This window comes from Antrostomus carolinensis, unplaced genomic scaffold (assembly GCF_000700745.2).
Source record: "Antrostomus carolinensis isolate BGI_N321 unplaced genomic scaffold, ASM70074v2 scaffold4902, whole genome shotgun sequence".
Classification (NCBI taxonomy): domain Eukaryota; kingdom Metazoa; phylum Chordata; class Aves; order Caprimulgiformes; family Caprimulgidae; genus Antrostomus; species Antrostomus carolinensis.
In genome coordinates this window covers 6,003-20,777 of record NW_010301447.1, presented here as the reverse complement: position 1 = coordinate 20,777, position 14,775 = coordinate 6,003, and the positions used below count along the sequence as shown (strand labels likewise).

The window sequence follows — 14,775 nt, the reverse complement described above, 5'->3', positions numbered from 1 at the left end:
GTTGTACTTTGGGGTTGTCGCTTCATCATATTCCAACCTGAGCATCCAGGTCAGGTTTATAGCACATTTATGACAGATAAAAGATTATATCAGCCACATGTTGAATTTTTATCATGTCATTAACTTTCTTTTTATTTCTTTCATTCAGAATCTGTTTTACTGCCTGCTACAACAAGGCATTGTGCAGATGAAAAGACCTCAGTGAATCCTCAAGAAACCTTGTCTTTGATTTTATTTGTAGGGGTGACTATTCCAAGATATCTTAGTAGAAAATAAAGAAGCATAGAAAAAAAGAGGTACAAGGCATCTTGTGTTAGATACTTATGGGACATATGATATTGATGCAGCTTAGCTGTGAATTAATAATAGAAAATACATCTGGATAATCATGTTCAAGTGCAGACCAATTTGTTCAAATATCTTTGGTTACTATCTCTCGATGATGGAGTAACTTTCAAGGACAAGATATAAAGCAATCTTCATCTGCGATAACTTATTTCTAGCTTTTCACATTCAAATCCGTTGTTTGAATAAAATTGCTAAGTTCCTTTATTTGATAGCTCTGCTTGGCCCCTGGTTTCCTAGTGAAGGAACAGCAGAGGGGAATAATCAGCTAAGAATTTTGCCCTTCCTGAGACTGATGCTCTCTGGTATTTTCAGTTTTATTCAAATGCAGAACAGCTGACAACATCTCTGCTTTTCTTTCTGTAATGTTCACTGACTATGGGACTGCTGTGTAGAAATCAGCAAAAAAAGTATTTTCTGACAGGTATGTTCTCAAGCACAAAACAGGATATTAGTCAGAGAAGTTCTTTACGCACTGATCATTTCCAAACACTTTAAAAATCAGCCAGCCAACCAATCCACCATTTCCCCACTTTTAAACTGTGGTTTTATTTTGTTTAGCAAAGCTAAGAAGGTGCTTTCTCAACTGAGATTCCACTGCGACTGCTGGTGAACATAGGGCTAGTTTTCCTCAGAAAAAACGGACCAAAACACAGGCTTTCTTTGCTTTTGTCAGGGCACAAAACTCTTCCTAATGTATCACAATAACCAAGAACTCCAAACTGGACTCTGAATATATATTATTGGATGTTTCTCAGTTCAGTTCAACAAGATGAAAATAGTAATTTTCTTTTGTGTGTTTTTTCCTCCATTTTTCAATCTATTGTTGTGTTGCAATTTAACAAAGGCTAACACAAAATTAAATTATAGAAAAAAAAGTTTCAGAAAAGAACAACAATCTCCTATGAATACTTTAACATGCACTTGTGTAACCTGTAAGAGAAAATGTGCAGGCCACACAGACAACTGTATCCTCTGCATGACACGACGTTCTCATATAAATGAAACATGTTAGAAAAAGCTCATGTTTTTTGTTTACCACTAGTAATTAAGAAGAAATCCCTCCTTTGGGCTTGGAGGAAACAGAGGTGATATGACTAATGTATATACACATAGGTCACAACAGAATGCACAACCTTTCTAAAAGCTCTTTTCAAACTGAAAACATCAACAAAAGCTTCTTCTTCTTTTTTTTTTTTTTTTGTTTGTTTTTAAACTCACAGCTATGTACATTTTTACAAAGTATCTTTAAATATAGTTCAGGCTGGCAAGTCATCTCTTTGCACAGAACTATACGTATTTTACTGCATAGTCAGTCCTCCTCTTTTTTTTTCGTTTTTGTTTTTAATAATAAAATTCTATTTCCCCCATCTGGATTACAGCTTCATATGCTGGGTAAAAGCCCATGGTGATGTCTTTGTTTTAACAAGGGCCATTCATGGTATGGCACATAAAGAATTTTTTTAATTATTTTATTTATTTAAAAAAAAAACCCCAAACCAGAACACCTTTACAGTCACTGGCTCTGTGTTCCAGAAGACTCTGCTTTGCTTGTTACACTCAAAACACCATTTTAAGTTATATCTTCTGGCCCCAACTTTCAAGTGGCTGAGATCTTAAAGCAGTATCATAACAGCAATGTACACTTTTCACATTTCACAGGGTTTGTAGTTGATCTTTAACATCAGAGAGTTTCTGTGGGAAGGATCAGTAAGAAAATAATGACTGTCCTTCTCTTTTACTTGTTTTTACTCTAGATTTTGACAAGGTGTTCAGTGGATGGTATTATAACTTTTTCCTCTTCTTTTATTTTTTTTTCCTTTTTTCTTTTTTTCTGTCTTCCAAGTGGCTTGTGAGGGTAGAAGGGGGAAGGCTGAGCTATACCCTAGTGGTCGAATGTCCATGGGGCAAATTTGTACTGTTTTGTCCCCCACTGAAGGTGTTGAAAGTATGCAAAGGTTGCATCCCTGTTAATGTATTTGGAATCATGGTTATGGTATTGGGTGTCATTAGCGGGATGTCATCTGGGGACCTTCTCAAAGTAAGCGTGTAGTCAGGCGGACAGGTTAGTCTCAGTGTGTCATGGGCCTGCAGTGATTCACACTCGTGGTCGTGTTCCAGCTGTTTCATCTGCAATGACATAATCTCTTCATTTTGTATGTGTGCAATATCGTTGGTTGTGTTCCTCTGGGGGCTAGGGCGCCTGTGAGTCTCATGACGCCGCTTGTCCTTCTTGTAATATAATGCAGCAAATGCTAAAATATTGAGGAACAGCAAGGATGCCCCCACAGCAATAGTGACGCTCAGCTCTGTGGAGTAATCTCGTTTGTTTTCTATCAGAACTGTTGTATCCTCTGGAGCTGTTTTATGGGTGTCTTTTGAATGTTTGGGATTGTTGGCAGGTGTCATTGCTGGGCGTTTGGTGGCCGGCCACAATTTACCAGGAGAACGTCGTGTCACATAAGGAAATGATGTCATGTCAGGAGGGGGGACTTTAGTTGTTGTGGAAACGTACTGAAATATTTCATTCAAGTTGTGAAGGTGCGGTACGAGTTCCAACCAGAAAGCAACTTTTGTTGCTCGGTAGTGATCACGAACTCGAGGTTTCAGGCCAATATGCAGATAAAGCTGGTCTTTAGGATTGTATTTTGACCAGGCCACTTCTTCAAAGCGATTGGGTTTTGTGTGGATGAACTTTGTGTCCTGTGGAACAGGCTGGTTTGGATCCCTACAAAAATAAAAACAGGCAATATTATAATGATTGTAAAAAAATAAAAACAAAAATAAAAACAAAACCAAAAAGCCCTCCACCCTTTAGTTAATGGTTTATCTGATGATTAACATAACCTAAAAACAGAAGCTAAAATAATATCCCTAACAACAGATGTTAATAAATAAAGAAAAGAAAAATTACTTACCATACAGTGCATCTCAGACACTACGATACTTTTTTACATGAAAATAGAGAAAGGCTGGTGTTAGGTCCCAAAAACTCATCTGAAGTTCTGTGATTCAGTATCATATTCCAAAGCTTAGATGAGTACTAACTACCTTTCCCCATAATAAAGGTGTAAATTCAGCTCTTCTCAAGGTTTGACATTAATTTTCCCATTTAAGGTACGACTACTTCCACTGCTGTAAGCAGTAAATACGGGCATGTAAGCCCTATGGAAATGTTGGAAGTCCATGTATGTGTTGATTTTAGCCTGTCTGTTAGCCAAACAGCACAGAGCTCCTTGCTCACCCTCCCCCAGTGGGATGGGGGAAAGAATCAGAAGGGTAAAAGTGAGAAAACTCCTCGGTTGAGACGAAAACAGTTTAATAATTGAAATAAAATAATAATTAAAGTAATAATAACAGTAATAATGGAATCTACAAATGAATGATGCATGGTGCATTGCTCACCACTCACTGATGGATGCCCAGCCCAGTCCCTGGCTAGCCATCCCAGAGCAGGGACAATCTCGAAATTTAAACCACAATCCCAGAAAAGTGAGAGAGCCTGAGAGATCGCCCAAAACCAGCCAACCCTCATTAATATACTGAACATGATGTTATATGATATGGAATATCCCACTGGCATATCCAAAAGTCAGCCATGGTGTGTTAGTTTTACTATGCTTCCCCATAGTTTTTTCTGCACCTGCAGATTAGCAAAATATGGGAAGTTGGAATGTCCTTGATTTTCTTAGTAACACTAAAAACATCGGTATATTATCAACATTCCTCTCATAACAAATCTCATACTGAAAACAAAACATAGGTATTCTAGCTGCTATGAAGAAAATTAGCTCTATCCTAGCAAAACCAGGACAGATTAGAAGACTTTATACTAGCTGTGTATATTACATAAAAAAACTTCAAAACATTAAGTAGCAGGGCTAATACTTGTAACTGCAAACTATTTCTCTTTGTGTTCTTTTCCTGAACTACTAGTCCCTCTTCGTTCAAATATCTACTTTAGGGAAAAGCCTTTGAAGCATTTTTATGTCACAAGTCTTTCCATTATTTTCACTTCCAGCTTGCTATTTGAAAGTCCTGAGTGCTCAGTGCTACTAAATAACTGTGTTTAATGGCTGTAGGACAGTAAGTCTTAATTCTGTTCCAGTTTGTAGGGAAGAGAAATATATTAGCTGAGATTAACAAGTTTTATAGTAGTTAAGTAGTAATAGAGATGAGAGTAGTACACTAGTCAGAGATAATTTCAAAATTGGTAACCCAAATATTAATTCAAATTATGCTTTTCCCATCTTTTAGTTAGTTTGTTGGGGTTTTTTTGGTTGGCTGGTTGGTAGGTTTTTTTGTTTTTTGTTTTTTCTTATAGGTTCAGAATAAAGACAAACTAATGGTACATACAGCATTGAAATGTGGTAAAAGTCTATGTATTCTTATAATTTTAGTAAACTTTATGTAAATATTACTCCCTCTTGGAATGAAAAAACAGCAGTAAAAAGTATTTTCTGGGACTTTGTGATATATTATCCTGAGAGTACATGATTCATTTTTTGTACATTACTCTGAGAACTTTCCATTCTACTTTCCATTCCCATATGCATTAGTTTATTTCCTGTGAAAATGATTCTAATATTTTCCTTTTCTTCCAATATACTGTTATGTATGTTACGGGAATAGTAAGACGGCTTGCTACAGATTTTAAAGAATATTAGTTTTCCCCTTTTTCCATTTCCAGAAGCTCATGAACATGATTGCCTAGTTTAGCATTTATTTGCTGTTCATAAAGAACTACTCCTTAGTTCTTAAACAGGACTGACAATTTGACTTTAATAATCTTATGATTGCTCTATTCATCTGTTTACATGAACAAATTTATCTTACCTTTTTTTGAGTGAATGGAACAATATTTTTTGCATATAGTTTTGGTACTTTAGTTTACTTATGCTTGTGGTTTTAAGTGTTTGGGGTTTTTGGAAGTGATTTGGTTTTTGGCTTGTTCATTTGGGTTTTTTTCCCCATACTGCACTGTATCATTTTTTTCCCATCTCAATAAGATATAAACTAGAGGTTCCAGAACTGTGGCTATTTCATTTATTTATCTATTTATTTATTTATTTCTCATTTTATGTAGTAGTAGCTAGCCAAATTGTGTTAATTCTGAACAGAAAGATAATTGCATAGTGATTGTTCATCCTAGTTGAAGTGAGAGGAGTAATATCCACTTCTAAGCAGTACAGCAGCAGATGTATGCTGCTGCTTTGAGGGATTCTAACATGCATTCAAGAAGAAAATAAAAGTATTTCTTTTTTTTCTTAAAGAACAGACTGAAAGATTTGGAAAATCTAGAGGAGAAAATATTGTTCCAATTCAATACATCTACTACTATAGTACTTTGGTGTTCAAAGTACTGTACATAAATTCTAATGCAAAGCATTTTTCTTGTCAGAAACTCAAAATCCTGCAAGAGCTACAGCAAAAAAATCCATCTTGTGTTCTCCCTACTTGCTGTTCTGATTCACAGCACAGGAGACTCTGGGAAAGGTCCTACAGAGAACGTATAAATTAAATTAGCTCATATAAACCCGGTTGCACTTAATACACAGTAAAGGAGATGAAGAAGCTGAGCACTCATTTCAATGAACCAAGCTGGACATGTGCTTTAATTTTTATTTTTTTTAAATGTCCCTATAAAAATGACAGTAAATGATGATTTTAGCAACTAAACACTTTTGAAATTAGCATTCATTCCCCTGCAAAAACCCTACAAAACAAGTAAACATCAACCTCTCTTTCTTTTCCCTCTATTCTATTCTCTACCTCCATTTCTGCTTTTTAACTATATCTATTAAGAACAGCCAATTATGCTGCTACCTCCTTGAAACACAAGAGAGAAAATAACATTACATGAGGCTATTTTTTTTATTTCAGGATTTGTTTACATGGTTGTATGGAGGCATGAAGCTGTCCATTGAAACAAGGAACAGAAAAAAAAAAACAACCCCAGCCTACAGATAAGTAATTTTTTTTTTTTTCTGGGGGTATCATAATTCTACCATTGGTATCAACTCCAGGGTTGATCACTTAGTAACTGAATAAATGGTCTAAATACTCTCTCTGAATTTAGAGGATAGGTATGTAAATGATTTTTTTTTTCCCCACAATAAAATGGAATAACTAAGTCCAGTCCTAAATAGAGACTCTAATAATGCATGGATCTTGATTTTACAGACGAATGATAATTTACCAAAAATAATCAGTGGATATAAATAAGAGGATTTTTACTTTCCTTGGCCCCCCTCCTATGTACACTTTAGACAATTCATAAAATCATAAGGTTACAACATACAACATGTTGAGTCTTTTTCTCGAGTATTTGGCAATTTATCCTATTATGAACACTCTTCCAGTATTCTAGATAGGCATAAAATAAAGATGTACATACAACCATTTCTGCTATTGAATCAACTGTCAGACAAACCTTTTGATCCGTTACCTTAATTTAAAGTTAAATTTCCTTTTGCTTTTTTTAGCATCTCACATCACCTTTGTGTTTCTGGACATTCTTGGGGCTCAACTGTGTAACTACAGAACAAAAGGCTGCTAGAAAACCTTCCTTTAAAAACCCGCTGCAATAATGGTGATAAAAATATGAATACTATATTTTCAGTTCCATACTTCTTCCAGTAATGGCCCTCATTGGGACTAGATAACTTGTTTCCCAATCCTACTAATTGGCAGGTTGGCAGGGAGGCTTTTTTTTTTTTTTTTTTTTCCTTCCTTCATCCTATTGCTGGAACAAAATTTATTATTGTTGTTAATTTTGCTCTCTGATTATTTATTTTCACCACCTTTAGAACTTAACTTAAACAGCTGATCCATCAAAAAATGCCTCCATCACAAAATGTCTGAACTTGTCTTCTGTGTGATGGAAGATCATACAATGGTCTGTCTTGTTTTATCTATGTTTTTTTTAATTATTAATGTGCAGAATAATCTGATTTCACCTGTCACTTTTCCCCCCCCACTTTTACTCTGCAATGATTTTGCTCAATTTAACATGTTGCTGTTCATTGTAATTTAATTCACACCTCATGGGCTACATTCAAAGCATTGATTTTTTTTGTCAGATGATATAAAGTAAATGCGTCTGCAATGGATGCTGACTGAAGACCAACACACATTCCTGTTCATAAGGTGAATTAGTAGCTGACCTGGAGGGCAAACGAGGGAACTGAGTGTTTAATATCTGGTGATACTGGCACAGGAAGAATAATGGCAAATCTAAAGTTTTCTCTTATCCTGAATTTCATATAACATTTTGAAATACTTTTCATCTTTAACTATATCTGCAACAATATTAACTATCACTCAGGACAATGGAATTGTTATGTTAATGCACTTAAAGTGTTTTATTTAAGGCCAGATTGGATGAGGCTTTAAGCAACCTGGTCTAGTGGAAGGTGTCCCTGCTCATGGCAGTGAGGTTGGAACTAGGTAATCCTTAAGGTCCCTTCCAACCCAAACCATTCTGTGACTCTTTTGTGTCGTTCTCTAACTTAATTGGAGAGCTAAATATCTTAACAGTTACGTACTAAGTTTGTCTCTAAGACACTTAAAAGACCTCCTGATCATTTATTTTCTTTTAGCAGATCTTGGTTTTCCATATGGGGAAGGGTGGGGGGAGAGAGAGAAAAACTGTGTGGCATTTCTTCATGCTTCCACTGATTTTTCATGTTGTTAAAATATTAATAACATTACAGCCATTCCTGCCTGAAGCACTGGTAGAAAAGCATATTTTCCCTTACCGCCTTTCCTCACTTATCAGCAGGTCCTACTGTTGCCGTGCTCTCAGTCAGCTATTATAACTACTAAGGAAAGCAATAAGTACACTGTTTTGTTTGACTAACACAGATTGGCCATTGGACACAGATATTTCTTCAGACAAAAACATAAAAAAGAAATGCAACAGCCTCATAAAGGAGTTCACAGAGAATTTATTCAAAAATACACTTTAATCATTGTAAGTTTGTGTCTTCCGTTAGAAAGCCAAACTGAATATAAACCATAGACATCCTTAATAACTCAGTTAGGTTTTTGCTTCAGAATCATGGTAGTAAAATAATTCAGGAGTATTTATCTGAATTAGAAAGAGAATCCTTTAGACTTTTATCTTTCCCACCACCAACCTATGTTGAGCTGGATGAATGGGAGCAAAAATAGAGTATTGTAACTCCTCAAAAGAGGGTAATTTTTAGAAACCAGATAGATGCCTCTAATAAGAGCATGACTTCTTATCTACTCTATGAAACTTCAAATTCTTCTTCACAAGAGTGCAGCTGGCAGAGTATCTGTGAAGGACTGGCACACATCCCCTCATGTCATTCACCCTCCCTCTGCTGATGTGTCTGCGAAGGATGTAACATGGCCCCAACTAACAGAACATTTGAGCATATAAAATTACCATTACAGTTAGGATAGTACTACTGGCAGCAGATTGAAGTTTTAAGTGCACTTCTTAATGAAGCTCTCACATATAATTTTGCACACAGTGGAATCAAAAGCTGAATTTTCATGTCATTTTTGTATCCCAAATGTATTTTCTCACACCTACTCTCTAACAAATTGCTTTCCTATTTCTAGGGGATGTTAGAAACATAGTTTTGAAAATGTCAGAATTACTCTTAAAGCAAAGCAAAACAAAACAAAACAAAAACAACAGTCCTAGCAATGTAGGAAATGGAGGATTAGCAAAATGCAGCTTCCAGGTATTCATTTCAAGCATGATCATTAAACACTTTAATTGTCACCTCCTATTTGCTAGTTTCAGTAACTGAATTCAAGGCAAAACACAATGAAAGCACTGTGCCTTGTGCTGTGTCTCTGACACCTAGTGATTTTACAGGACTGACCTGCCCTCCAAACACAGCCCTGGCAGTAGGCCCATTAAACAATGTGACTTTCTTAGCAGCAGGTGGCATGTCAGTTAAAAGCCCAGAGCAGTCCATCAAAATGATGCGCCACCTGAGCCGTAATTATACAATAAGTACCTGGATGCAGCCCCTGCGGGAGAGTCATCAAGACTGGAAAAATCTCAGAGACATTAAAATTAAATAAATAAATCTGCAGGTTTCTTGTTCAAGGCTCATCTACAGGGAAACCTGCAATAATACAATCTTCCTCTCAACAGATTTTTCATGTGTTGCCAAACAAAAAGCAAACCAGGTTTTATCAGAAGAAGTATGGGCAACAGTCAATTTAAAAAGGGTGGAAAAAAACCCAAAACAAAGCCCCCAACAATGCAGTCTTGAACCATATCAATCTTTTTGAGAATTAGAAGAGCTAAGTGGGCACATGGATTCCAAATTGCATCTGAGAGAATAGAGAGGAGAACAGTTACCCCAGATACGTCTAAAATCTTCTCTTTTCCATTGTAGAGCAAATGTAATACTAAAATATTATTTTCCTCCAAGTATTCTCTTGTACTACCCAGAACAATTAATCATTTTTTATATGAACAACAACAACAACAACAAAAACCCAGCAAGGCAATGCGCCTTGTGTTGCTCCTTTCTTTACCTTGTGAAAACTAAAGTTTTACAGCTAGAGGTCATTTTTAATGACACATCTTTCAGACTGCCTATAAAGGGGTAAGTTTCTAACAGAAGATATACATCATTCCTGTTTCATCAGCAATGGCAAAATTTCAGAACTGACAAATAGCTCTCTCAAAGCACCTGTTGTGTCTTTAGATGTAGTATGACAATGGGTTCATAAGCAGAGAACTGGGTGATAGCATATACAGCCTGCTGAAATTAGCTTTCAAGTAGCAACAGCTGGAAGGTGCTTGCAATTATGAGTAATGATGGCAGCTGGAACAGTGAGAAAATCCTATCAGCCTCAAAAAATTGCTTAACTATGACTTTTCATTCTACAGGGAATAGTCATAAAGTAACTGGAAATAATAGTGAGACTATGAAGATCTTGTATCTCCATAATAATTCCAATTATGTGTATTTGTGAGAATCTGATCTTCTCTGTGTGTATGTGGCATTTCATCTATAAAAATACAAACTGATGATATAATCATCTTTCTGAGTGTGCAGTACAGCCAGCATGCGGCATTCTCTATCCATAAACCAAGCTTTCATCCTCAAGTTTGCCCATCCCAGTACTGATGACTTATTTTTGCCAAATACACCTAAATATTTCACAGTTCATTCACTATTGTTGCAGTACTGTGGGATTTTTACATACAAAAGTACCTGTTTGTCTAAAATGCAGTGCAACAAAAGCTTTATTTTTGCCTTGTAAATCGACCCGAAGCATTTTATTGTTTTTTACTCAGTTCATGCTTGAGGTTTTTTGTTAAGACTGCAAAATCTCTGTCCCTTGAACATCATTTGGATTCATTAAAGGCTGCAAGAGCTGCTGAAGCCTCTGAGTGTTTCGCATTAGGCATCTCTGAATTTTTCCTATGTAGCTGCATACCATTCACTGCAGTGCAGTAAAGCTGCAGTTTCCAGAGTCCAATCTTGCCATTAAACATTCATTGGAAAGATTTACAGCCCCTTTGTGCCACAAGTATCTTTGTTTTAATTCAGTACCGAAGACTCAAGGTTAACAAAAAAGCCCTTGCTGCTCAAATAAAGAACTGCAATACTGTTTAAAGGAATGCTGTAGGAAGAGGACAGAAATTATTAATAGCAGTCACGATTAAGCTGCTTTGATGGTTCTTTCCTTGATGTTTACAACTCTATTTCAGCAAAACATTGATGTCTTTACTTTGTTTCACAAGCAGAATTAATTTAAATTTTTAACTTTCTCGAAGCAAAATTTATATCTGAGTCTCTTCTTCATTCCAGTCAAGTACTTATTATTGCCATTATAGCCCTCAGAGGGAAAAATCTTTCCAGCGTCTGCCTTTCTGTTCTAATTCCTCATTGAGTTCCCAACCCTGTGAAGGTCACTAAAACCAAGAACTTCCTTTCTTTTCTATCAGATAAGTGCTATCTGCCTGACAGTTCCTTCTTCAAGCAGCAATGTTGCCTCAGAATTTTCAGTATCTTAGTGAGCCACCTTTTCTCCGAGACATGCTTTGTCTTAATAATTGGCCTATTTTTCGAATCAAAAATACAGCGCATTATTATTCTCACTGAGCTACTGAAAGAAAATAGTTTGAGGGAACACACTAATTAAAAATCTATTAAATATGAATAAGCCCCAGTTACCTTGTCTCTTACGCAAATAGTGCTATGATGCTGCTGCAAGATCAGAGTCTGAAGCCACTGCTAGGGGATACTGACTATTTTAGAAGTATGTTACCAACAAAAAGGAATGCTGGAGGTCAAACTTACCCAGTTTTGGCAAAGTTAGTCCAGTACGTCATAACTACTGCACTGAGCATGACATCATTCTTGGAAAAGTTGCAGTTGAACAGTTCTGTGGGGCCAATCATAGGAATCCCAAACACATAGGGGACTTCATCACCATGAGCTGAATCAGCCCAGCTGGGTTTCATTTCACTTTGGCAATGGTGATAAAATGCATAGAAATATGTTGGAGATCCATACTGAGCATGCAGGTCAGCAGTAGCAACAGCTGGAGCAACCCACTGGTGGTCTGTAAAAAGAGCAACCAGGGTCTTCCGTCTTGTTTCGGGGTTTTCTTTGTCTGCCCAGTCTGTGTACATGAATTTAATGGTCTCTCGCAGTGTATCTTTCCCTTCCGGATAACCATATAGATTGTCCACAAAATTGGAGACAGAAAAGTCAAAATCATTGGGGGAAACACCATCTTCATTGTCTACAATGCCGTCCACAAATTTTAAACCTTCCCCTTGATTCACGCCTAGCATTATATCATAGTTAAGGAATTCCCCTTGCTCCATGAGAATCTGAGGGTCATCTGGAATCACATCTCCATCTATCACAGGCCCAAAGGCAATGTGGTACGTGGCTGGAGTGATGGTCTGTTGAATGAGTTCTTTGTAATTCTTATTCCGAAGACATTCAACCAAATCAGTGGTATCCAGCATGTCGCAGCCCACTTTGTCTGCCAATATCCGAGTGTACTTGGCAGGCTGGTAGTTCACTGCCCAGCTGGACAGGGCTGTTCCACTCTGTATGATTGCCTTTTGGAACAAACCTGTAGGTGTAAATTGTTTAAATGCAAATTCAATTATATATTAAAAAAAAAAAAAAAAAAAAGTATAGCAGCTTTCACTAAGCAAAGAAAGCTTTGATTACACAATAACTAAAGGACCCATATACCTAAATTTCAATTAAATTTCCATATATTCTACTCACTACTCCCTTTTTATAGTATCTCTAATAAGCTAGTAATTAAAATCTCTCTTGTTCTTGATGCTCACACATATAAAGAATGAAGATTTCAGGTTACTATTTCAAGAACAAAACTCATGCTTGTACTGTAGTTTTCTTGCACCACTAATGGAAGTCCCCTGGCTTTAGCATGGTGGTAGTCATGTAAAAATTTCTTTAAAGGAGTGGCAGCTACAAGCAATCACATCCTCTTTGCCATGTAAATGACTCTCATAAATGTGCTCTTCAGTAGTTTAAAGGTCAAATGAAAATTACACACCCTCATTTCCTTCACAGAAGCCATGTATCATATAACTTGAAAAATCTGTTCTGCAAAAATAAATTTAATAGGCCTGAGTCTTCTACTCTGACTTTTTTTTTTTTGGGGGGGGGGGGTGGTGCTGGGGGATGTGTGTGTTAACACTTCTTGTATGTTGAATTAAAATATATTTACGTTTTTTGGAAGAGAGTAGGATGAGATTCGATAGTTCTTGCTGGCTGTTTTAGATGTAACAATATAAAAAGAGATAAAAGACCCAGTCTGAAGAGCTTCTTTGTGTCACCAGAGCACTGAAAAGCAACTGAAGCTTACTGGTGAATCTGCCCCATTTGATTATTACTGATAAGATCACTAAAATGGCCTATTTTATACGTTAGCTAAAATGCCTGAAACTCTTCTGCACATGGTTTCTACTGTCAGGCTCTTGAAATGTCAAAGACAGCAACAGCTACAAAAACATTTAAAGACCTTGAAGCACTTATGGGAAAAACTGGCTGTGGTCGATATACCTTTGTGATGATTACTTACTGCACACGCTACAAAATTTAAATGATGTGATTAGTTAAGTTTTTCATGGTTCCATCTGCTTGATTTTGGCATAGCTTACTCAACAGTTATTCACTGCACCCTATTTGTATCAATAGACTAAACTGTCAGGCATAATTCTATGTATTTCCAAACAGGATGTGTTTACCAGCAGCCCTGCCACAATTGCTTGCTAGGGCTTAGTCTTCTGCCATAGATTTCTGTCTGTTTTAAAGTGATAGAAGTAGCATGGACTTATAAATACAACAGATATTTTGATCTTGTCTTCTTTTATAAATTCTTTGTAGATTTGGTCTTACCAACAGAAATATTTATGGTTCAGTAATGGTGCTGTACATTCTTGTTTGTTTGTTTGTTTGCTTTCTGTTTTTGAGGAAGCAAAGTATCGAGGGTTGAAATCCCACAGCTCAAACACTTACCAAAATCTTAAGAATTCTGTGTGGGATAACACAGTAGTAGTGGGGAGATAAATATATATTTTAATAAGTTTAAGTTATGTTATAATTACTTAAGGAAAGCATCTAAATACATGCTGGAAGTGCAGGCAAAAGTGTGTAAAAAATGAAAAAGGTCACTGCTCTTTTCAATTTTAATTGGGGCAAATTCTTTGATAGAAGAACCGGTGGAGACTTGATAAAGCTAGAAAAAGTATATTGCCTATGGCATATGTTGCACGAAATAGCATTTAATTTTTCATATAAAAATATTCATGTTGACTAATACAAATCCAGAATACTAGCTAGTAGGTATTCCACAAAAACTACAGACCTCATGTAATTCTAATTCAGTCTACTTGATACAGACATTTTTGTTATAATGTTTAAAAATTTAAAAAATGCATTTTGCTCAGAAAATTGTTACCTTCTGAATAGTGAGAGAGTGTCAGGAGACTGACACAGGAAGCTCCTGCCCCAGATCCAAAAATAGTAACTCTTTTTGGGTCTCCTCCGAAAGATCCAATATTTTCTTCAATCCAACGTAAAGCTTGGATTTGGTCAAGCAATCCATAATTGCCTTTTGCAGCTTGGTCTCCAGTACTTAAAAAACCTATAAGGCAAAAAAATATAATATTAGTTCACCAGATACAGAGTTAGCTATAGGGTATCTACATATTCACAACACATCTTCTCATCTTTTCATCTGCAGGGATTTTTTTTTTCTTTTTTTCTTTGTTTTTAAAGGTCGCGGTCCTAGTTAAATGTCTCCAGTGCAGGCAGTGGAACTCCTTCTGTATGCTTTTTGGTTTTGCTTTGTTTTTTGCTACTGCAGAGGTCACATTTGTGAAAAATCATTATTTCTTTTTTGAAATAATTCTATAGCAGTGCAACT

General features: G+C 36.3%; 1 protein-coding gene across 1 annotated transcript; it reads right to left on the bottom strand.

Moving 5' to 3' along the window:
* Nucleotides 1–1,022: 1,022 nt before the first annotated feature.
* On the bottom strand, nt 1,023–14,494 carry LOC104519389 (neuroligin-4, X-linked). The gene is made up of 3 exons (XM_029083874.1): nt 14,308–14,494; nt 11,655–12,444; nt 1,023–3,073 (listed from the first exon to the last, which is right to left on the bottom strand). The coding sequence occupies exons 2-3, from the start codon at nt 12,332–12,334 to the stop codon at nt 2,224–2,226; spliced, it is 1,530 nt and encodes a 509-aa protein (XP_028939707.1). The 5' UTR covers nt 12,335–12,444; nt 14,308–14,494; the 3' UTR covers nt 1,023–2,223.
* Between the last annotated feature and the right edge of the window lie 281 nt (nt 14,495–14,775).

What these genes read in the sequence shown, in the direction of transcription:
- LOC104519389 (XM_029083874.1), bottom strand. Translation starts at nt 12,334, where the DNA reads ATGCTGGATACCACTGATTTGGTTGAATGTCTTCGGAATAAGAATTAC. An exon ending in ACTAACTTTGCCAAAACTGG is followed by an intron (nt 3,074 to 11,654) that starts GTAAGTTTGACC and finishes TTATTTTTGTAG; the next exon opens with GGATCCAAACCAGCCTGTTC.